At 38.9% G+C, this 24,749-nt stretch overlaps 4 protein-coding genes and 1 gene segment (V, D, J or C); 4 read left to right on the top strand and 1 right to left on the bottom strand.

Moving 5' to 3' along the window:
- LOC102968706 (immunoglobulin lambda-1 light chain) overlaps window positions 1–24,749 on the top strand; it is a 718,086-nt gene that overhangs the window by 312,903 nt on the left and 380,434 nt on the right. The window lies entirely within an intron of this gene.
- LOC122232563 overlaps window positions 1–24,749 on the top strand; it is a 1,057,381-nt gene that overhangs the window by 670,207 nt on the left and 362,425 nt on the right.
- Window positions 1–24,749, top strand: part of LOC122232564 (immunoglobulin lambda-1 light chain-like) — a 586,739-nt gene that overhangs the window by 209,593 nt on the left and 352,397 nt on the right. The gene's annotated exons all lie outside the window — the stretch shown is intronic.
- LOC102959445 (immunoglobulin lambda-1 light chain-like) overlaps window positions 1–24,749 on the top strand; it is a 480,152-nt gene that overhangs the window by 116,427 nt on the left and 338,976 nt on the right. The gene's annotated exons all lie outside the window — the stretch shown is intronic.
- On the bottom strand, window positions 1,054–23,056 carry ZNF280B (zinc finger protein 280B). Of its 2 annotated transcripts, XM_042962200.1 has the most exons (3): window positions 22,958–23,056; window positions 22,086–22,143; window positions 1,054–5,864 (listed from the first exon to the last, which is right to left on the bottom strand). In XM_042962200.1, the coding sequence occupies exon 3, from the start codon at window positions 5,791–5,793 to the stop codon at window positions 4,159–4,161; it is 1,635 nt and encodes a 544-aa protein (XP_042818134.1). In that variant the 5' UTR covers window positions 5,794–5,864; window positions 22,086–22,143; window positions 22,958–23,056; the 3' UTR covers window positions 1,054–4,158. The 2 variants fall into 2 exon arrangements, with proteins under 2 accessions (XP_042818134.1, XP_042818135.1); XM_042962201.1 differs by lacking the exons at window positions 22,086–22,143; window positions 22,958–23,056 and adding an exon at window positions 19,636–19,713.

Here is a 24,749-nt window from a genome sequence, read left to right as displayed (position 1 = left end):
TAATAAAAATGAAAGTATGAATCAAAATATTTAAGACTCAAAGCTGTAAACAAAGGTAGGCAAAGTTTAAATCCTTTATTAAACAAAAACAAAGCTGTTAAAATGTCTTTATAAAAAAAAGAAGAATCCTAAAGAAAATAGAGGTGTCTAATGAATCAAGACAAAAATAGGGAGGGGCGCCTGGGTGGCTCAGTCGGTTAAGCGTCCGACTTTGACTCAGGTCACGATCTTGCGGTACATGAGTTCGAGCCCCGCATCGGGCTCTGGGCTGATGGCTCGGAGCCTAGAGCCTGCTTCCGATTCTGTGTCTCCCTCTCTCTCTGACCCTCCCCCATTAATGCTCTGTCTCTTTTTGTCTCAAAAATAAATAAAACGTTAAAAAAATTTTTTTAAAAAATAGGGAACAAAAAAAAATTAGTTGGGATAATAAATCAAGGGTTGTTCCTTGGAAGAGTAAATCAGAAACACTGATAAAGCTGTGGCAAATCTAATGAGGGGAAAAGGAAATACGTTTTAATAATAGAAATGAGAAAAGGAATGGGATTCTGAGTAGAGAGGATAATATTCAACCCCAAGTGGAAATATTACTTCAGGAAAGGAAGGTTTCTAATAGAGAAGTATGAATCAGGCTGAGCAAAACCTTTCTGATAGAAAAGTGTGAATCAGGCTGAGCAAAACCTTAGGTTAGTAAAGAAAATGTAAATGATTGCCTCAATAGATATTGTAAGCTATCCAATAAAACTAAGCAATTTTCTTTAAAAATTCTAAAGACAGAAATTAAGCAGTATGTGCATTACCTTTAATGGTAAAGCATTTCTCACTAAAACCAAGAACAAGAAAGCTCATTTACATATCACTGTTTGGAAGTTCTGGCCAATGCAATACGGTTAAAAATAATTAAAATTGGCAGGAAGGCAAAGAGTGTACATAGTGGTTATCAAATAAAAATTAACTTAAACTAAAAATATGCCATGTTATTGGTGAAAAGATAAATAACGAAAACTTTTTTTTTCAAAAAAGCATTTTATTACTATAATTGCTATTTTACTTACAATTTTTGGCAACATTAACAAAATAATAAATTTTATCTGAAAGAACAAGCAAGCAAAATAGACATGGAAATTCACAAAAGGCAATAACAAAATAGTAATCTTGACAGATATTCAATATATTTGTAAACAAAACAAAGTGACATTGCCTTAAAAAAATATAGAGGTATCAATAGAAAAACAGAGAAAGCTCCTGAAAGAACTCAACTCACTATATTCATTGTCTTTTGGTTGCAGGCACAGAAATTGACTCAAGCTAGCTCAATTCTAAGGTAAGCAAAGCTTTTGATGATTATCTCTTCCTAGCTTTTTGTGAAAACCTAGGAAATTTAACCAGATTGGAGAGGAAAGGAGTGGGGAGGCTTAAAGTGCCTTTAGCAGGGAGGAGGAAAAAGGTATCATTTCATTGTCAGTATTTTTTAAGAACACTGGTGAAGCTCAATAAACTAAAGGAAGTGTCAAACAATTAAGCGAGGTAGCAAGTCATGCAGGCCTAGGAGATGAGCATTCTAAGAAAGAAAGCAACAATTGCAAAGTCTTTGGAACAGGAAAAAATATGATTTGCTTGAAAAAAAAAGCAAGGCCAATGTGTCAAAAACAGTGCACCAATGGGGAAAATGGTAGAGTAGCATGGCAGAGAATGGAAGAGCAAGAGGAGGTAGACAGGGGTCGTATCACTCAACCTGTAGTTGGCAATAAATAACAATTTGTACTACTTAGGGGCATACTTTAGTTAAATAGCAAACAACAGTTAACAGTGTTGATAATACCAAGCAACCACAAAAACAAAGAACTAAAACATTTCATATTTTTACTGTTTTCAAAAACAGAATTTGTTATACGAACAGAACAAGGGAGACAAGTATGCAGAGGTCTGCATATCTATTTATACACAGAAGTTTCCACCTGAGACTAGAACAACTGTGCGTGCACGCACACACACACACACACACACACACACACACACACACACTCTCTCTCTCTCTCTCTCTCTCTCTCTCTCTCTCTCCTTCTCTCCACCTAAAACAGGTTCAGGCTGAAATATTAACAAAGTGCCTCGGCCCAAGCAAACTAACTGAAAAGGCCTAGTAAAATGTTCAAAGTGCAAATCAATCAATCATTGAGCAAATAAATACAACAGAATCTATACTCAGGAAGTTCTCTAAAACATGGACAGTATACTCACAACTACTTTGTTATCTGTAGTCCTTCCTCCCCAATTCTAGAAGGGATGCAAAGCCCCTGATGACTAACCATTCCCAGCTTTTTGTAAGGCTTAGGGAATTTAACAAGACTGAGGAGGGAAGAGGGAGGAGAGATAAGATGCTTTGAAAGAGGAGAAAGCAACAGAAAACAGGAAAGACTTCTCCCAGCTCAGGTCTATAGACAGCATCCTAGGTTCCTTAAGTGGTGCACAGAGGCTTGTAGGTACCTGAGTCAGAGGTGGAAGAAAGAAGGGACAGCACTGGAAAATGCCCAGGGACACTCAATCCTGGGAACCCACAGAAGTAGTCAAGGGTGTTGATGTTCAGGAACCAATACTCAGATGGCACTCCAGTTACGTAAGAGTCCTTGGAAATGGCAAAGGGAAAAGGTTCACAGTATAGTCACAGATTAGGCAGTTAGCCAGCTGAAGGACAGGAACTCTAAAACGTAATACTTAATGAAATTAATGGGACATTTCTTGCACACAAGAGTGTGGCAAGGAAGACCCAAACTCACATTAGTTTGATAAAAAGGGAAACTATACACACAAGAGAGTAACTGTTAGCTGTAATACATTCATGTCCAAGGCAAGTTACAAACTTGCAAATTTCACATGTTCAACAGGGGTAAGATACATGTACATGGGAAAATACCAGGAAAAGCCCTATACTGGGTTTAATTTTACTCAGTCACCATGGGTTACTACTTTTATCCACTGTACTTACTATTCTTGGGCAACTCCCATTCCAACTTAATAGTAAGAGAGCTAAATTTAGCCCAGTCCTTGAACTAGGTAGATACCATTTGTTTAGCTCTTTTCAGTTCAAACTATGGGTCTAGTGCAGTTCAAACTATGGATGTCTGGGCTTCTTTCCCTGGGGAAACTTTATTTGCTGTACTGCTGCAGCTGAGAGGTATATGGCTAATTTATTCCAACCAAAGGCCAGCCAGACGAGAACAAACTGAATTCCTCTTTGGATCACTCAACTGGAGCTTCAGACTCTAGCCCCCAATCTATTCATTACCCCTTCTTCTCCATTTGAAGCCAATTGATACACAGTAATTATTTCATGTCTGCAGGAGCCCCTTGCCAAACATCCACGGCCACGTTTTATTTTAATACTTTTGCTTCCTTGGATGTTCTTGTGCTAGGAAGACACTCTGAGACTGCTCTTTCTCTCTGCCTTGACTCCCAGACTGGAGTGAGCGAGAGTGTGTGTGTGTGTGTGTGTGTGTGTGTGTGTGTGTGTGTGCGCGCGCGCGCGCGTGTGCACTGGCACGCCTCTCCCTCAACCAGAACAATGAGTCTCCACTGACTAATCTTCCAGTTTCTGATTCCCATTCATGACATACCTTCTTCAACTTCACCCTCATGCTCTCAGAGACCGATTATTTTAAACCAGCACAAGAGAGACACTTATAGGGGCTCAGCAGCAAATGGGACCATGTTGTAACAGTCTACGTTGTAACAAAGTCATTCCAGTCTGACTAGAGTTAATATTGAAATCCTCAAGACATGGAAAAAGTTGAAAATAAAATTAAGTACTTAAAGAACTCTAGATTCTATCTGCAGAAGTTAGAGCTTTCAAACTTACAAGTAACATGAAATATCAAAATAAATAGGTTTCCACTTTTTTTCTCTCACACACACATACACACACAAAACACCTTTTATATGTTAAGCCAGATACAGTTACACGAAAGCCAGGTAATATATTTTAAATAACATCTCAAATTCATATCAGACAGTACTGTATTTCATGAATTTAAAAAGAAACTCATAAATAACTCATTGGTTTCACTATGTTTGATGCTACTGAATAATGTATGGTTTGTATTTTTTATTTTTATAGGGTTTTTGACTTTGATTGAAATACCTGCTTTACAGTTACTGAAACTTGAATTAACGAGGTTTTTTGGAAACTTTACTCTTAGACCTGGGGGGTGACGGTTCAGAATCTGACGTGCTCACAGTAATGGATGCTACTTCCACTGATTCTGGGTGAAGAGGTCCCAGTGACACTTGAATAACAACTTTTGTTTCAGGAGGCAATCCTTCCAGTTGCTTAGGCTTCTTAAACATTTGATGACACTGGGTCTTGTGCTCCATTTTCTCCTTGAAAGTTAAAAACTGTAGCCGGCATTTGGAACAGTGGTGAACACTCTTTTCCCAGTGTCCCCTATAATGACACATGTATGGTGTTGCAGTTTTGAAAATTTTGAGACAGAATGGACACAGCAAGTTCTTAGTGTTTTCATGGCAAGTTCTGAAATGTGTTTCCACATCAGCAAAGGCTGATGATCTGTAATTGCAAACCTGGCACACATAGGGCATTTCACCAGGCTTATGATTGTCCTTCATGTGCTGTAAGAGAATTTGGTCTGTTTTGAATGACAATTCACAAATTCTACAAACAGTGGAGGGCTCCTGGGTAGTGTGTACACTTTCAATATGGCATTGCAGCTGGAAGGGAGTGGGAAACTGTCGGTGGCAGTGCTGGCAGGTGGTGTAACTTTCCCAGCTGTCACCCCTCTGCTTCTCAAGTTCCAAATGGTGTTTCATGTGATTCATAAACTTGACATTCTTTAGAACTTTCAAGCAGCTGAGGCATTTAAAGGTTGTGTGAGTCTTCTGTTCTGGCTGTCCATCTCCTTTATGCTGCCCATAATAAAAGTCACGAAGTAATATGACCAGACTTCCTTTCTTGGGATCAACAACCTGGTTTTGACTTGCTAGTCTCAAAAAATCTGTTTTTGCTTGTCTATTTTCCTTAGCAGGATCTGTAGGCTTGAAATGAACACTGTCCTTTGGAAAAGCTGTTGGAAAAGGTGCTCCATTCTGAACATGGCTTAATGAGGTATGAACACTGTTTGAGGGTGTGCTTTGCTCAGCAGTCACTGTATGAAAGATACCTGAAGGGGACAAAGCTGAAGCATGTCCCCCTATGATTCCATCACTGAGTTTAAGCCTTTTGGGATTTACATTGTTTACTTCAGCAGTAGAAAGTTGCTTTGATATGCAAGGACTTTTATTCATACCTCCTACAGAAAGTGCTGCTCCACCTGGATGCTGCAATGAATTTGTGAATGTAATCAAAGGAGAACATAACTCTGAAGAGCTATTAGGCACGACTTGTGGTGAATTACTTTTATAATCAGGTTTAGACAAAGGCTCAATAATAATAGGACTTTCTGTTGATCTTGATTCAGATTCAGAAACAGGGAAGGCAGTCACTGCTTCTGACACAGGGGTCACATGACTTATAGGCTGCAATTTGCAAGTAGTACCTTTTCTGAGGTGACCATACTTTTTTCTCCTTGAACATGAACCCGGGGTGACTCTGTTCAAAATGTTTGAAACGACTGGTTTTGAATTTGAAGTCACCCCAACAAAGATCAGCTCAGCATCATCATTTACATGTTCTACCCCAACAAAGATCAGCTCACCATCTTCATCATCTACCTGTTTGGTTTCTTCTATGTTCTGCTGCGGTTCTGGCTCTTGTTCTTCCTCACATAATATACATGGTTGTTCCATTTTCTAATTTTTTTTTTTATTCTTGAAGGTGTGGCCTCAAGTCCCAGTGTTTTCTTTATATAGATTGCCACCTAAGTACAAACATACTACACATCAGTAAGTACAGAAAAATTCATTACCTTATTTCTCTCCAAAACCCTAAGGTAGTTATAAACACTCTGATTTTATAGATAAGGACATTAAGACTCAAAGGATAAATTACAGCTTAAAAGCTACTGTTACAAGTCTGTGCAGCTCCAGAATCACAGCTTTGCTGATTATGATTTCTTCTATTTAAAAAAGAGGAAAAACTTCTAATAACTAATCTCTAGATAAAATCACATGCAAAGGATACACTACTTTATAAAGGCACCACTCTGCAGTGTATAGAAACATGGGCTTTGGAGTCAGAAAAGAATTAAGCTGAAATTCTAAGTCAGCCATAAACCAGCTGCATCTTTCTTTGGCAAGTTCAAAACTTTTAAATGTGTTTCTGTATCCTAAAGGCAAAAATTCTTATTTCTGGGGTGCCCAGCTGGCTCAGTCAGTGGAGCACACAACTCTTGATCCTGTGGTCATGAGTTCTAACACTGGCTATAGAGATTACCAAAAAAAAAAAAAAAAACTGAATAAAAAAAACTCAAAAAAAAAAAGTTCTTACTTCTCTGACTTAAGGCAATAGCTCGTTTTAAAAAGCATCAACCATTCAATGGCACCTTTTTTTGTAGCAGAATTGAAGAAAAGTTTATATTAAATGAACATCTCAATTGATTCATACATACTAACTTCATAAATATTAATACAGAAGTGTCAAATTCAAAGAACAGAGTAGGAGTACCTCACACAATCAACAAATTGTATAATTCAGTGTCAAATGCTTATCACATGCCTTAGCAAATTAGGAATGAACTCTCTTGATAACCTCATCCCACCTCAAGGCCTTATAGTCTGTTCACTGATGTGTCCTCAATTTATCCCTCTAATCCTGACTTCCCCACTGAAGTCTCTTCTCCACATGGCAGGCAAAATGATTCTGTTCAATCAGATTATATCACTGCTCAGCTCAAAACACTCCAATGGCGGGGCGCCTAGGTGGCTCAGTCGGTTAAGCGGCCGACTTCAGCTCAGGTCATGATCTCACGGTCTGTGAGTTCGAGCCCCGCGTCGGGCTCTGTGCTGACAGCTCAGAGCCTGGAGCCTGTTTCAGATTCTGTGTCTCCCTCTCTCTGACCCTCCCCTGTTCATGCTCTGTCTCTCTCTGTCTCAAAAATAAATAAACGTTAAAAAAAAAAATTAAAAAAAAAAAAAACACTCCAATGGCTTTCTGGTTTGCTCAGTAAAAGACCAAGTGCTTCCAATGTCTGCAAAACCATGCTTCCAATCCTATATACTGCTCCTGCAGTTATGTCCTACTCCTCTCCCCTATCTACTCACTCTAACCACACTAACCACCTTGCTTTTTCTTAAACATATTAAACACTTTACCTTGAGCTTAAAGACTTTCATTTGCTGTCCTTCTAATATGCATGCTCATCACCCAGATACCTGCATGGCTGGCTCCTCACCATCTTCAGACTTCTGTTCCAAGTCTTCTCAAAGAAGTTCTCAAATAATCCAACCAGCTGCTAATTCACATTCCCAATCTCTCTTCCATTCCCCTCACCTTCAAGTCCTTATCACCATCTAACACATTATTAACTTTATCCATCTTGGTTCTTTTCTACTGCCTACCCAGTAGAATGTAAACACCAAAGGACAGGGATGGTCTTTTGTTGACTACTGTACCCCCAGCACAAAGAACAGTACCTGGTACAACATGGGAGTTCAACAAATACAGAATTTGTTAAATGAGTTAATGGTAACTATCATTAATAAGAACGTTTTTGGTAGAACAGACTGTATGTACTCCATTACTTCCACATTTTCTATGATTTAGTTTGAGAGCCTTGCCCATGTTAGATATTCTGTGGGCCAATGAAGGATTGAAAACTGCTAGCTTTTTACAAACATTTTTTCCTCACAACCCAGAGTAAGAAAAAAAAAAAAAAAAAAAAAAAACAATGTATACAGAATCTCACTACACACATATAAATAATAATTGTTTTACTAAATGGGATGCTTATTCTAATATTTTCTATTTTTTTTAATTGACCATGACCCACAAAATCAATTATGACTCATCAATGGCTCACTACCAGTGGTTTGAAAAACACTGGTTTTAAATTATGATTCATAAACTCACCAACTTCTGAAAACATAATGTCAGAATTCATTGTAGCCCAATATGGACACTTCAAATCCAATCTATAAAAATTAAATTGGCATCTAATATATGTCATGTACTTCTCATTAACTTAATCAGCACATCAGCATATAATTTTGGAACACATAGATATTTAATCTTGAAATGTGTATACCTACTTGGAAATAAGTCAAAAAGGAAGTAGAATATTAAGTAGAATAAAAATTATTTATTCTTTTCTACACTTATTTCACAATTATATTTTGCTTGCCCAACCTGGTCTGGTCTGACACTACCAAGTACTAAGAAGAAAAGTGGTGAATGCATGAAGCTTACAGTCTAGTGTGTCATGAATAGTGATTACAATTTCTTAATTTCTTTTTTTTATGTTTATTTTTGAGAGAGAGAGACAGAGTGCGAGTAGGGGAAGGACAGAGAGAGAGGGAGACAGAGGATTCAAAGCAGGCTCTCAGCTGTCAGCACAGAGCCCAACGTAGGGCTCGAACCCACTATCTGTGAGATCATGACCTGAGCCAAAGTCGGAAGCTCAACGAACAGAGCCACCCAGGCGCCCACAACTTCTTAATTTCTTAAAACTGAGACCAAGTGTAATTAGGAGATATGCTAATGCAAGAAAACATAGAAGTTTGTTTTTTCTTTTTTAAATTTTTTTTTTTTTAACGTTTATTTATTTTTGAGACCGAGAGAGACAGAGCATGAACGGGGGAGGGCCAGAGAGAGAGGGGGACACAGAATCTGAAACAGACTCCAGGCTCTGAGCTGTCAGCACAGAGCCCGACGCGGGGCTCGAACTCACGGACCGCGAGATCATGACCTGAGCCGAAGTCGGCCGCCCAACCGACTGAGCCACCCAGGCGCCCCGAAAACATAGAAGTTTGAAAGCACTGCTCTTTAATCAATGAAAATTGGTTTGGTATGTCTATATTCAACTTCAATCATCTAACTCCAGGATAATGCCACCTAACCCAGTGGTTCTCAACCTAAGCACCACTAACATGTCTGGACCAGATAATTCTTTGTGGGGGAGAGGAGTGCTGTTGCATGCATTTAGGATGTTTAGTAGTATCCCTGACCTCTACTTACTAGATGACAGTAGCAATCCCTACATGTCCAATCAAAAATGTTCTTATGGGAGGGATGCCTGCATGGCTCAGTTGGTTAAGCATCCAACTTGGGCTCAGGTCATGACTGCACCATTCATGAGTTTGAGGCCCATGTGAGGCTCTGTGCTGACAGCTCATAGCCTGGAGCCTACTTCGGGTTCTGTGTGTATCTCTCTCTCTCTGCCCCTCCCAGGCTTGCTCTCTCTCTCTCTCAAAAAAAATAAAAATTTAAAAAATAAATAAATAAAAAATAAAGCCTAGAAAAGTTTATACTTTTACTTAAAGTTACCTTAAAGTAAGGTCTGGAGACAGCATTAAAATTCATGATTCCTGAATCCTAGTTCTGCGTTGTCCCCATGAGAACTCTGACTTAATTCATGTCTGAATTTCTGGTGATGTTGCTATTAATTGCTTAGTCCCTAAGAATCAAAGAGTCTCACTGGATTCATTTTTATTCTCCTTGTATTTTATAAAAACTGTTCAAATCTCCCCAACCTCCATCAAATTACTCAAAGAAACTTCTTCTAAGTGGTTCTAAATAACTTTTAAAGCATTAGTCTAACTACCTTTCATTTCCATTCTTATTAAAGCACCTCCCCACAATTTCTATGTTTAGGTCCACTGGTTACTTCATGTTTTTACATCTGCACTAGGCTCCAAATTGTCTGGTCTCTCTGTCCTTCAAATTATGACCAATTCCATACCACCACTAGATGAATCTTAAAACACCTCTGTAATTATATCACTCCATTATTCCTACATGTTAAATGATTCCTCCAATTCTAGAGAATACATTTTAGGTTATGCTACATGCTGAACTGTGTCCCTCCAAAATTTCTATGTTGAAGTCTTAACCCCCAGTGTGATGGTTTCTGGAGATGCGAACTTCAGGAGATAATTAAGTTTAGATAAATCATGAGGGTGGGGCCCTCATAATGAGATTAGCGCCAAGAAGAGCTATCAGAGAACTTGCTTCTTCTTTATCTCCCATCCACTGTGTGAAGACAGAGTGAGAAGGTGGCCATCTGCAAGCCAGAAGGAGGGAAGCCAATCAGCTGGCACCTTGATCTTGAATTTTCCAGCCTCCAAAACTATGAGAAATCAAATCCTATTGTTTAAAAAAAGTAAAAAATAAACTAGGTTCCAGTAACAATGCCAGACTTTCCACCCAACTGATCTTGGAAGGAGTTTTAGCTGTTGACCATGCTGATTAACTTTCCAATCATTCGAGATGAAAAGTTAAGAGAAAGAATCAGACCTAAAGTGAATAAACTAATGAATGAGTTCATTTAGAATAAGAATTACATTAGACCATGGGAATTTTCTTATCATTTCTCCTCTGGTGTCCTTATTTTCTATTTAGAAACTTAAGATATTGGAGTAGGAAAGCTGGACATGCCAAAGACCTACTACATCTAAGGAGTTAATCCTCAAAAATCACTTCATATCCCCCAACAAGGAAGCTGCCAAAAGCTGTAGGAGGAGTTAATAAGAAGATTTCATGCCAAAGATAGCAGAGAAAGCAGTAGGTGATAGATAACTCATCTCCTAGGTTATTCCTATGAATTTTAACAACAGCCCTTTTAGTGGATCTTTGTTATAGCCACACACCAGCTTTTTTAAGGCACGAGTCTTTCTTGAGAACCTTCTTGAGATCAGACTAACAGGACTCCTCTGTTACCTATCCTCACCATCTTCCCTTGCTCCTGACTCTTTTCACCCCACTAGTGCTCCTCCAAATTCCTACCCCTATTCTTTCCCTACCCACGGCACTCATGTCTCTTCCCCACCAATCTTCTTTCCTTCTCTTCCACTGATCCCACACATCTGCTGCCTTAAAATTTAATGCCCATTAAACACAGATCCTTAGAAGAAATGAGAGGCTCACAGGATCATCCTTAAAACTGCAGTAGACATTTACATTTCACTTTAGGGCAATGAATAAAAATAAAAAATTTTTTTCATAAATATTTGTCCATAAATAAGCTCACAATAGTTGGAGGAGTGTAAAAATGGGGTCTAACCTAGCTTGGGAGTCCAGGAAGGGAACAACTATTAAGCTAAGGTGGTTCTTTATCAAAAGACATGATTATTTCTATAGACTGGACTCAGAAAAATCAATAATTTATAGACCTTCAATACCAATTTCCACTCTCTCTCTCTGACCTCTTTTCCCATTATTCTAACACTCATTCACTCCAATCCAGCCACAGTGGCTTCTCTGCTGCTCCCTTCAGTTTCTGCCTGAAACTCTTATCTCCCAGATATCCTCATGGCTAACAGTTCTATCTCCTTTAAGTCCACGTCCAAACTTACCTTTACCATAAGACTTGTTCTGATCACCGAAACTAAAAGTACAACACTCCTACCTACCCAACATTCGATCCTATGACTCTGCTCTATTATATTCTTCCTGATTTCATAACATCACATTCTATATCACCAAAGAACGTATTTATTATATTCACTACCTTTCTTTCTCCATTGGACTCGCAGTTCTTTCCACTGGAAAAGTTCTTGTTTTGTTTTTAGCTTGTTTTGTTTTTATCTGTTTGTTCACTGATTTCTCCCAAAGTCCTAGAGCAGTCCTGGCACGTAAGTCTTAAATATTCGTTAAAGGAAAATGATTTTCTAGGAGTTAGATATAAATTCAACAAAGGATGGTGGGCTGAGGGAAGGTGTAGGAAATGTTCAAATATGAGGAACAGCCAATTTCCTTCAAGTCTGGGAACGAATGAAGTGTACTATTTTTAAAAAATTTTTGTTAACGTTTATTTATTTTTGAGTGAGAGAAAGATAGAACACGAGTTGGGGAAGGACAGATAGAGAGGGAGACACAGAATCCAAAGCAGGCTCCAGGCTCCGAGTTGTCAGCACAGAGCCCGATGCAGGGCTCAAACTCATGAACCGTGAGATCATGACCCGAGCAGAAGTTGGATGCTTAACCGACTGAGCCACACAGGCATCCCTGAAGTGTACTATTATAGCAAATGTGAAAACCTTGAAATCCTGGAACTCAGGAGAATGACTACAGTCAGGCACTTTCAGTCATTTTCCCTTTTTCTTCCTTTCATCCCAAAAGCACCATGTTAGTGTTAAACACATCTTAGTGAATACACAAAGTAGATATGAGAATGGCAGTTCAACCTAAAAGTGGTGGTTAGTTCAGAAGTTCTTTCTCTAAGACTGAGGGTTTAGAAAGGGTTTGGAAGTATCAGATGAGTGGTGAATGATTTAAATGGAGGTTGCAGACAGCCATAAAAAAGAGAAGTTTAAAAAAAAAAGAGAATGTTAATTTGTTAAATGCCAGCAACAAAGTGAGGCTATAGGAAATGGTGGAATAAGAAACTACAAATATTTCCTCTGTCATAAAAGCAAAGAGAACAATAGCAAAAATTGTCCAAATCAAGCTTTTTGGATCCTGGAAATTAACCAAAGGCTTGCAAAAATCAGAGGATTTCTGTGGAAGACAGTTTGGCAGTTCCTCAAAAAGTTAAACACTGAATTATCATATGACCCCACAAGTCCGCTTCCAGGTATATAGATCTTTTGAAAAGAGGTACCCAAACACATGTAAAGTACATGCATGCTTATAGTAGCACGATTCACAATAACTTAATGGTGGAAATAACACAAATGCGGTATACACAAACACTGGAATATTAGAATCATAAAGGGAATAACAGCACCTCCAGGTTCACTGTTGTATTATTTACAATAGCCAAGATACAGAAACAACCTAAGTGTCCACTGGTGGATGAAAAAAAATGTGGTATATACAAACAATGGAATATTATTCAGCCATAAAAAAAATGAATGAAATCTTGTCATCTGCGACATGATGGACCTGAAGGCATGATGCCAAGCGAAATAATTCAAACAGAGAAAGATAAATATATTATCTCGCTGATATGTGGAATACTAACAACAACAACAAGCTCACAGATACAGAGAACAGACTGGTAATTACCAGAGACAAGGGAGGGGGGCAAAATGGGTGAAAGGGATCAAAAGGTATAAACTTCCAGTTATAAAATAAGTAAGTTGTGGAGATGTAATGTACAACATGGTGACTATAGTCAATAATACTATATTGCATATTTAAAAGTTGCTAAGAGAGTAGATTTTAAAAGTTATCACAAGACAGAAAAAAATTTTTAACTATGTATGGTGACAGATGTTAACTATACTTATTATGGGCACCATTTCACAATTTATACAACTATCAAATCATGTTGTACACCTGAGACATAAACATATGTTAGATGTCAATTATACCCAATAAATGGAATTTAGTATTGATACATGCTGAATAAACCCTAAGAACATGCAAAGTGAAAGAAGCCAAACAGAAAAGTTCACATATTTTATGATTTCATCTACAGGAAACATCCAGAATAAGTAAGGCCACAGAACCAAAACACAGATTGGTGGTTACCAGGGGATAGAAGGATAGAAGGGGAAATGGACAGAAAATGCTTAATGGTAAAAAAAAGTTTTACTTTGGAATGTTTGAGGTGTTTTGGAACTAGATATAGGCGGCAGATGTACGACACTGAGTGCTCTAAATGTCACTCAATCTTTCACTTTAAAATGACTGATTTTATGCTATGTAAATTTTACCTCAATATATTATTTTTTTTAAGTTAGCTTATTTATTTTTGAGAGAGAGAGAGACAGAGCAAGTGCATGAGCAGAAGAAGGGCAGAGACAGAGGGGGAGAGAGAATCCCAAGCAGGCTCTGCACTGTTAGCACAGAGCCTGATGCAGGGCTCAAACTCACAAACCATGAGATCATGACCTAAGCTGAAATCAAGAGTCAGACACTTAACTGAGTGAGCCACCCAGGCACCCCTCAACATATTATTTTTTTTAACATATTATTTTTTTTTAAATAAAGACAGGATATTACTACCAACCACACAGAAATTAAAAAAAAAAAATCTAAGGGAACACTATAAACAATTCTCTTCCAACAAATTAGATAGCCTGATGAAATGCGCAAATTCCTAGAAAGACATAAATTACCAAACTGACTCCAAAAGTACGAACTGACCCAGAATAGATGACTCCAAAAATATGGACTGACCCAGAATATATGAATAGATTCAAAATATATGAATAGATCCAAAATAAATAAAGAGACTGAGTTAGTAATCAAAAAAAAAAAAAAAAAAAAAAAAAAATTCCCAAAAGAGAAATCCAAGATCAGATGACTATCCTGGCAAATTCTACCAAAATAATTCAAGAAAAATTAACATTAATCCTTCAACTCTTCCAAAAATTAGCAGAGGAGAGAAAACTTTCCAGCTCATTCTATGAGGCTAGTACTACTCATACCAAAATTAGACAAAGATCTCACACACCAAAAAAACATTATATACCAATATCTCTTATGAGTAGAGGTAAAACTCCTTAACAAAATACTATCAAACACAATTCAATAACACATAAAAAGAACTGTGACCATGACCAACTGAGATTTACGTTAAGAAATGCAAAGTTGGTCTATTATACGAAAATGAATCAACATTATACCATTTTAGTAGAAAAAAGCCAAAAAACCCACATCTGCCTGCAAAAAAAGCACAATACAAAATCTAGCACCCTTTCATGAGGGAAGAAAAAAAAAAAGCACTTAACAATTGGAAAGAGAAAGGAACTTTCTTACTCAGACAAAGGGCATCTGTAAAAACCCGACAGCTAGCATCATACTTCATGGTAAAAAGACTGAAAGCTTCCCCTGTCAGATCAGGAACAGGACAAGGGTGTCCACTTCTACCACTCTGATTCAATATTATATTGTCCTTTAATGGGACATTAGGCAAGAAAAAAAGTAAAAAGGCATTCAGACTGAAAAAAGAAGTAAAACTATATTGGAAAAGACATGATTTTATACATATAGAAAATCCATAGGAAATCTACAAAACAAGTATTAGAACTAATAAACAAGTTCAACAAGCTTGTAGAATACAAGATCAATATAAAAAATCAATTATATTTCTATATACTAGCAATAAACACCTTGAACTGAAATTAGGTAAACAGTTCTATGTACACTAACATTAGAAAGAATAAAATACTTAATAAGTTTACCAAAAAAATTGCATGACTTTCATATTGAAAACACTGAATTATACTGAATACATTACTGAGGCAATTAAAGAAGATCTAAGTAAATGCACACATCCCATGTTCATGGATAAGACTTAATACTGTTAAGATGGCAAGACTACTAATCTATCAAAACCCCAGCTGGCTTCTTCACAGAAATTGAAACTCATATAGAAATGCAAAAGACTCAGAAGAGCCAAAACAATCTTGAAAAAACAACTGAAAATTTCACATTGATTTCAAAATATACTACAAAGCTACTGTAATCAAGAATATGGTACTGACATGCAGATAGAAACACAGATTAATGGAATACAATTCGGAGTCCAGAAATAAACCCATACACTAACAGTCAACTGATTTTTAGCGAAAATAGCAAAATAATTAAGTGGGGAACAGACAAGTCTTTTCAACAAATGCTGGAACTACACAACCATATGCAAAAGAAAGAAGTTGGACCTCTGCTCACACCATACACAAAAAATAAAACAGATTAGAACTAAATATAAATTCTGCCCACAGAATTGGAGAAAATAGGGGTGCCTGAGTGGCTCAGCTGGTTAAGCATCTGATTTTAGTTCAGGTCATGATCTCATAGCTCGTGAGTTCGAGCCCCACATTGGGCTCTGTGGTGACAACTCAGAACCTGAAGCCTGCTTCAGATTCTGTGTATCCTTCTCTCTCTGCCCCTCCCTCCCTCATGCTCTCTCTCAAAAATAAACATTAAAAAAAAAAAAAGAATGCAAGAAAATATCTGTAAATCCTATTTGTGACAAGGGACTTATATCCACAATACATAAAGACTTCTTATGTCATTAGAGTAAAAAGACAACTCAATTTAAAAAATGGGCAAGGGAATTAAATAGAGATTTCTCCAAAAATGATAAACAAATGGCCAAGTATATGAAAAGATGTTCAACATACCAGTAATCAGAGGAATGTGAGTCAAAACCACCATGATATATCACTTCACACCCCTTAGAATGCCTACTATCAAAAAATATAAAAATAAACAAGTACACCAGAAAATAACAACTTTTCGGCGCCTGGGTGGCTTAGTTGGTTAAGCATCCGACTTCGGCTCAGGTCATGATCTTGCAGTTCATGAGTTTGAGCCCCGCATAGGGCTCTGTGCTGACAGCTCGGAGCCTGCTTCAGATTTTGTGTTTCCTTTTCTCTCTGCCTCTTCCCTGCTTGCACTCTGTCTCTCTCTCTCAAAAATAAACAAACATTAAAAAAAAAAAAAAGAAAAAAATAACAACTGTTGTCAAGGATGCAAAAAAAGTAGAATCCTTATATGCTGTGATTGGAATGTAAAATAGCACAACTGCTATGGAAAACAACAGAGGTTCCTCAAAAAATTAAAATAGAACTACCATATGATCCAGCAATCCCACTTCTGGATACACATCCAAAAGAAATGAAAGCAGGATCTTGAAGAGATCTTTGCATACCCATGTTCACAGCAGCACTGTTCATGATAACCAAAAGGTGGCAGCAGCCCAAATGTCCATCAACTGATGAATGAATTTTAAAAATGTGATACACACATACTATGGGATATTATCTAGCCATAAGAAGGGATTCCTTCACATAGGACAACACCCATGAATCTTGAGGACATTATGCTAAATGAAAAAAGCTAGTCACAAAAAAGACAAATACTATATCAATTTCACTTACATGAAGTACCTAAAGGAGCCAAAGCAACAGAAAAGAAACAAAAAGTGGAATGGTGGATACCAGGGTCTAGGGAAAGAGGGAAAAAAGAAGTATGTTATTTAATGGGGTGGATACAGAGTTTCAATTTTGTAAGATGGAAAGTTCTAGAGATCTGTTTTAAAACAATATGAAAAAAATACAATGCACATATATTTAACACTTAAATGGTTAAGACGATAAAATTTATGTTACCTGTTTTACGACAAAAAATTTATTTAAAAAAATGAATAAAAAATATGAATAGACATTTCATCAAAGATATGCAAATGGCCAATAAGCACAAGAAATATTGCTCAACACAATTAGTCATTAGGGAAATGTAAATCAAAATCATGAGATACAACTTCACATCCACTAGGTTGGTTATAATCAAAAAGAGGAACACTAACAAGTGTTGCAGAGAAATGTGGAGAAATTGGAATCCTCATGTGTTGCTGGTAAAACTGCTATAAAATGGTCAGCCACTTTGGAGAACAGTTCGACAGCACCTCAAAAATTAAATACAGAGTTATATGCTCCAACAATTTCACGCCTAGGTATATACCCCAAAGAATTGAAAACATAAGTCTACACAAAAATTTGCATAAACACAAAAATTTGCATAACAATGTTCACAGCAGCATTAAAAATAAAAGCCACAAAGCACAAAAAATCCAAATGTCCATTAACTGATAAATGGATAAACTGTGGCATAACCATACAATGGAATGTTATTCAGCAATGAAAATGAATTAAGTACTGCTGTATATGTGTGATATGGACGAACCTTGAAAACATGCTAGTGAATAAAGCCAGACACAGAAAGGCCACATACTGTATGACTCCTCTCATAAAATGTCTACAATGGGTAAATCTATAGAGACAAACTACTGGTTGCCACGGGTTGGGAGGAAAAAAGAATGAGGAATGTAGTAGGTTGAATAATGGCCCACCAAAATATCAGATCCTAATCCCTGAAACACATATATGTTACCTAATTTTGGAAAGGGTCTTTGAGATGGGGAGATTACCCTGGATTATACAAATGGGTCCAAAATACCATCACAAATATCCTTAAAAGAGAGGCAGAAGGAGATTTCATACATACACCAGAAGAAAGCATTGTAAAAAGACTGGAGTGACATGGCCACAAGCCAAAGACTGCCAACTGAAAGAGGCCAGCACTGGATTCTCCCCTAGAGTGTCAAGGGTAGCATGGCCCTGCCAACACCTTGATTTTGGCCTCCAGAAGTGAGAGGGAATAAATTTTTGTTGTTTTAATCCACCAAGCTTGTGGCAGTTGGTTATAGTAGCCACAGGAAACTAACACAGGGCTTTAGGGTTGATAAAATGTTCTTGAATTAGGTAGCAGTAAAGACTGCACAATTTTGTGAATATAGTAAAAATCATTCAATTTTGCACTCTATGGAGTAAATTGTATAGTATGTGAATTATATCTCAATTAAAGAAAAAAAATTCCTAGCAATAGGCTGGTGTGACCCCCACATCCTAACAAGTGATACTAAATTTTCAAAGCCCCTAACCAGACTCTATTCATGTAACAAGAGTTAGGTAATTAGGATTATGGTAATAATGCAAACTAATCTAGCCAAGAAAAAGAGTTAAACTAGTATCACAGAGCCAATGTACAAATATGTAGTGGGAGATATACCTTCCCAGGGATGAATGGATATCTTCTTATAGAGTGGACATCACCCTGATACTAAGGACTTAGAACACCGACTTTATTATTAGGATTGCTAAATATCCTAATTTGACCAGGGCAATCCAGTTTGACCTGTTGTCCCTATGTATTTTTTAAAAGTGCCACTTTTTACTCTTAAAAACATCCCCGTTTGGGTGATAAATTAGTCAACCTAATTATAAGGAAACTGGACATTGTGAAAGTGGAGAGCAAATTCTATGCACGCCAGGTGGGCCCTATCATGAATCGCTATATAACATGTATCTCCCTGCTACTGGGAAGCTCCCAGGGAAAATAATACTGGTAAGACTTCCACAGAGCATCCATATTTTGTTTTCAAATATATACAATACTAATGCTTAAGCTGAACTCTCAGAACTCTATAATTCAGTGTTACTCAAATGACTGATTTATACATTTAAAGGAAAGAATAAGGAATGCACCTAGGAACACTTGTCATTGACACATAAGGAACTTACAAAGGATAAGGTCAAGATAACTTGTGTTCCAATTTTTTCAGTGTTATGAAACCAAAAGATGAAGAAAGCTTCTATTCTTTTTTTCGTATCAAATTGACCCTAACATAATATTGCTGTATTAGAACTCCTGGGTCCAAAGAAAGGAGGAGGGGGGAGTTTTTCTTTTTTCTTTCTTTTTTTCCCTAAGAAATTAGGGAGAAATTGTTATTCTATGGAAAGATCACCCTAAAAGGTTCTATGTGTGGTCATACATATAATATTGGCAATGTCCTGATGTTCACAATTTTGGATGAACTGCAACTATAAAACATACCAAATCAGTAGAATTAGAACATACCCCTATTCACAAAAGACTAAGAAACAAAGAAATGACACAGGAACAGAATGATAACTGCACAGGTCTGACAGCCTCCTAACCACAGAGAAAGGGGGAGGGAGAAGGCTCAAGATGGGTGTTTGTAAGGAATCTGAGTATTAGTGAGTGTTTGGTGAGCCTACCATGTGCCAGGTACTGGTCTCGGTACTGGAGATACAGTAGCGATTGAAACAAAGACCCTTTCTTCAGGGAGCTGACACTGCAACAGACGTAACTGGGAAATACATTTAAAAAATATATACATATAATGTTAACACATGTAATATTACAGTATTACACATTACATATTTTGATATGTAAATAATGTAACAAAAAACATATAAAATGTTATGTTATTATATGTGTATATACATACGCATAGAATTTCAAATGGTTATAAATACTACAGAGAAAATAAAACAGGAAATGGGCCAGGTAGTATGGAGGCAGGCTGGTATCTGTATGGCATGGTTATGGAGATCCGAGAAAGAATTCTCCAGCAGAAAGAAGAGCAAATACAAAGGTTCCGAGACAAGAGCTTGTTTACCAAATTTAAGGACCGGTCAAGAGGCTAACATAATGAGCAAGCCAATGTGAAGGAAATGAGGTCAAAAATGAGTTCACTGTAGTACGTTAATGTAGGCCATTCTAAGTTCTTTGGTTTTTACTCTGTGACAGGTCACCGGGAGGTTTTGAGTGAGGAGTGATATGATCTTTCATTTCAACAGGATCACTCTGCTGCTCCTGGAAGACGGAAATCATGTTAAGAGACTACTGAATTAACAGAAACAAAAAAAAAAAATGACTGTACTAGGAGACAAAGGTACTGAGATGGGGTCAGGTTCTAGATCAAAATCCTGAAGGCCCACAAGATTTGTTGACAGACTAACTGGATTTGAGATGTGAAGAAGAGGATGACATATATAAGGGGTGATGCTGAGCAGGTAAATATGAGACAGAACTCAGAGAATGACCTGGGCTAAGTACACAGATTTTGGAGCCTTTGGCATGTAATGTTATTTAAAACACAAGACTGAATGAGATCATCTAGGGAAAGAGGTCTGATATCCAAGCCCTCAGGCATTCCATTGGTTAGAGGTCAGGAACATGAGAAGAAACCAGAAAAGGATATGAAAAGGGAACAGTTACTTACAGCCAACTGTGGTGGGGGTGGGGGTGGGGAGGTGGTAAAGGAGAATGGAGAAAAAGAAGCATGCTGCAATCCAAATGAAAAGTTATTTTCAGGGAAGAGGAAATGAACGACTGATAAATACTGCCAATAGATCACATAAATTAAAAACTAAAAATTGACCATTGGATTGAGCAATATGAAATTCACTGGTGACCCTGGCAAGAGTGGATTTAGAGAAGAATGGGAAAACTGGAGGAAGCAAATATGGACAACTCTGGAGAAATTTTCCTATAATGAAAATAGGAAATAAAATAAGCAGATGAGGGATGTGCAATCAAAAGATGGATTTTTTAATGAGAGGTACTATTACAATCAGTCTGTTTGCTGATGAGAATGATCCAGAGAAACAGAAAACTTAACCCAGGACAAAGAGGAGACTTGCTCGAACAATATTCCTGAATAAACAAAAACTGCTTGGATTTAGCACACAAGGGGAGGTTTTGCCCTTAGCCTGGAGCCAAATAATTGACTCATAATGATAGGTGAATATGGAGAAGAGTTGGAATGGTGGATAAACGGGTATGGGAGCCACCCTCCAAGATGGCCCCAAGTGAATCTTGCCTCCTGTTATTTATTCACACTCTTGTGTAGTCCTCTCCCACACCATCACAGGGCTAGCCTATGTGACTAAGCAAATACAGAAGTCCTGGTTTGTAACTTCTTCAAAAGGCTCTGTACTTCATCTTGGGTACAAGGTTTCTCTTGAATCACTCACTCTGAGGGAAGCCAGCTGCCATGACGTGAGCAGCTCCGTAGAGAGATCCAGAGGGAAGAAGTGATCCCCTCGCTACAAGTCAGGTGAGAAAGCTTAGACATGGATCATCCAACAAAAGTCAAGTCTTGAGAGACTGCCAATCCAGCCAAAAGCTTCACTACAACCTCCTAAGATACCCTGAGCCAGAATCACCCAGCTAAGCCAGTCCTACATCCTACGCTACGACAAACGGCGAAATAAACATTTCTTAAATTATTAAGTTTTGAGACAATGTGTTACACAGCAATAGATAACTAACTATATAATGGGTCTCACTGAGCTATATACACAAGTTCCTGGGCCTAGAACTTACTTATTGTTGTGCCTACTGGCATGAAATGAATTCCTATGGCCTCCCCTACCCAATCACATTCAATTATTTCATGAAATAAAGCCCTCAAGGAAAAGGGTATAGAAATGAACAAAACTAACTCTATGTCACCATTCTTAACCAACACACATTACCCTGAAGGAACCACTTTAGTACTTTACTACCTTAGCTGAAATCTTAGGTATGTGTATCAACCCATTTTAGCCTCCTGCCAGAGTAAAGGAAAAAGAAAGTCAGTTTCACACAGCTTAAAATCTACGATCCTGAAGAAAAAAGACACAATCTTGGCCGTTACTACAAAGACCTTTCATCTTACCTCAGGCGTGCACTGAAACTTCTAAGAACTTGAGCTACTCCAGGCAGAAGGTCACATCCTTGAGGCAACCAGAAGGGAGGGTTAGGGTTACTTCCACGTTACAGGAACACTTTACGTCCCACTGACTATCTGACACTACCATCTGGATGTGTCTGAAGCATCTCACACTTAACCAGAAAAGAAAACTGGGTTCCTTTCTCCCACACCTGTTCCTCCCATCTACCCTCTCTCCGTAAAGAAAGCACTGTGCCTGCCAACCGCCCAAATCCAAAGCCTGGCAAGCACCCCGGGTCCTGGCTGTCAGGGGGCCTTCGTTAGCGTGCAAGGGTCTGAGGTAGAGCCCAGGCAGAGACACAGCGCACAAGAAAACTAAGGCGCTGAGGGAGGCGAGAGAGCAATAAATGAATTTGAAAATGCTTGAATCCCCTTGAAAGGGTCTGGGCCACAGACGTCCAGAACGGGGAGAGGGCTGGCTTGCGAGGTTTAAACGCGCTGAGTTCCAGAAGCGACCCCGGCGGGGCGGGCGAGGTGGGCCGCGGGCGGGGAGGGTGTCAGGAAGCAGGGCAGGCCCCTTCTCCAGGACGCCGAGGCCGGGCCCAGGCCTGGGGGATGGGGCGCCCCGCCCGCGTGGGGGAGGGGAGGCCTCCTGAAAGGCGCCCGCCAAGATCGGGGGAGGGGGTGTGCGCACCCGGGGTCGCAGGACGCGGCGGGGGCCGCTCACCCGACACTCCCTTCAGAGGCCGCGGCGCAGGGACAGGCCTCTCCGGCAGGGCGAGACCGGGAGCGGAGCGGCCCGCGAGACTGCGGCCGCGGAATCCCTCCCATCTCCCCTCTGGGAACACACTACGGCCGCGCCACGCCCCCGTCCTTACCGGCCCCTGTCCGCGGCGGTCGCGGAGCAGCCGGAGGCGCACCGCCCCGAGGTGCTCCCCAGGCGAAGCCCGCGGGGACGACGCCTCCTCAGGGCCCAGGCGCCGCCGCCGCCGCCGCTGCCGCCGCCTCCGCACGCGCGCCCGCTGCGATCTGTGATTGGCCGCCAGGTGCGGGGCCCGAGGCCGGCGCGGCTCTGGGCGCTGCGATCTGATTGGCGGCGAGGCCGGGTCCGGCGCCTGCGCGCGCTCTGGCGCCTCTGCTGGTGATCCCTGGGCGCAGGGTCGGGGTGAGGGGGATGAGCGCCGCCGCTGTCACCCCGCGTCTTCGGAAATGTCTTGGGAAGTCGAGGTTGCAGAGCGGGCCGGGGTTCAAGGTCAAGGGCGGGCTCCCAATCCAACAGGGGATACTTTTGTCAACTTGGAGTTTAGCTCTCACAATCCTCTCAGGTGTGCTACCTTTTTCATAAAAGCACCGGCTGCCAGCCCCACGTTTAAGGGACCTTGATCACACAACTGGGCTTGGCGCCCACACTCCTGAGGTTGCATCTGGGGCCAATCCAGTCCAGCCTGGCACCTATTTTTGTATAGTTTGCAGCGACCGAAGAATGAACTTCACATTTATTAATGGCTTGAAAAAAAGCACAAAGAATATTATTTTGTGACGTCTGAAAATTAAATAAAATTCAAATTTCAGTGTCCATAAATAAAGTTTTATTGGAACACAGACATACCCATTCCTTTAGGTATTGTCTATGGCTGCTTTCCTGTTAAAACAGCAAAGTTGATTCGTTTCCAGAAATCATATTCAAAAGCCTAAAATATGTGCTATCTAGCCCTTTATAGAATTTTTTCAATTGCCCATTTCTGCCAGAAAGCCTGTCTAGTTTAGTAATCTTTTGAAAGGAAAAAGAAAGACAGCTTTTGGTTTTGCTAATCAACTATGTTATATTCATCTCTAGCTCATTTATATTATCCACTCATTGTTTTCTTTCTTAGTATCTCTATAGGTTCTGTTGTTCCTCTTACGATATTTAAAAAAAAAATTTTAATTGTATTGTAGTTGACATACAATATTATATTAGTTTCAGGTGTACAGTGTAATGATTTTCCAATTCTATACATAATGCAGTGCTCACCATGCTAAGTGTAGTTAGCCTCTGTCACCATACAATGTTATACTCTTTACAATCTTTTGAGATAAATGTCTGGGATGTTTATTTGTAAATTCTCATTTGTTTCTCTTGTATATAATGCTATAAATTTACTTTATTTTACTTAAGTACCAATTTAACTGTGTCCTACAATTTTTGCTTCATAATATGTTCATTATCATTCAATTCCACATATGTTTTAATTTCCCTAGTGATTCTCTTTTTAACACAAGAGTTATATAGTAATATGGTATTTGTTTTCCGAATCTGTGGGATTTTAAAAAGCTGTTCTTTCATGAATTTCTCATCTTCTTGTATTATGGTCAGATAACACAAATCTAAATATCATTGATCTTTGCATTTGAGGATTTCTATTCAGTGAAGTATACCATAGTCAAAATGAAGAGGATGTAGATAAAGAGAAAATATTTTGATGTCTAAAATGTGTATTTGGGAAATGACCTCCTTTAGGCCTCAAAATTACTTCAATATCTTTCAGTAAGTTACTATTAACTATGGTCCAGGCTTTATTCACATTTCACTGGTTTTTCCAATGTCCTTTTTCTGTGCCAGATTCCCATACAGGATACTGCACTACGTTGTCATAGTTTCTCCTTAGCCTACTCAGGTCTCTGACAGTT

This window comes from Panthera tigris, chromosome D3 (genome assembly GCF_018350195.1).
Source record: "Panthera tigris isolate Pti1 chromosome D3, P.tigris_Pti1_mat1.1, whole genome shotgun sequence".
Taxonomy (NCBI): Eukaryota; Metazoa; Chordata; class Mammalia; order Carnivora; family Felidae; genus Panthera; species Panthera tigris.
Note: the sequence above shows the minus strand (reverse complement) of the source record. Positions and strands in the feature narration are given on the sequence as shown.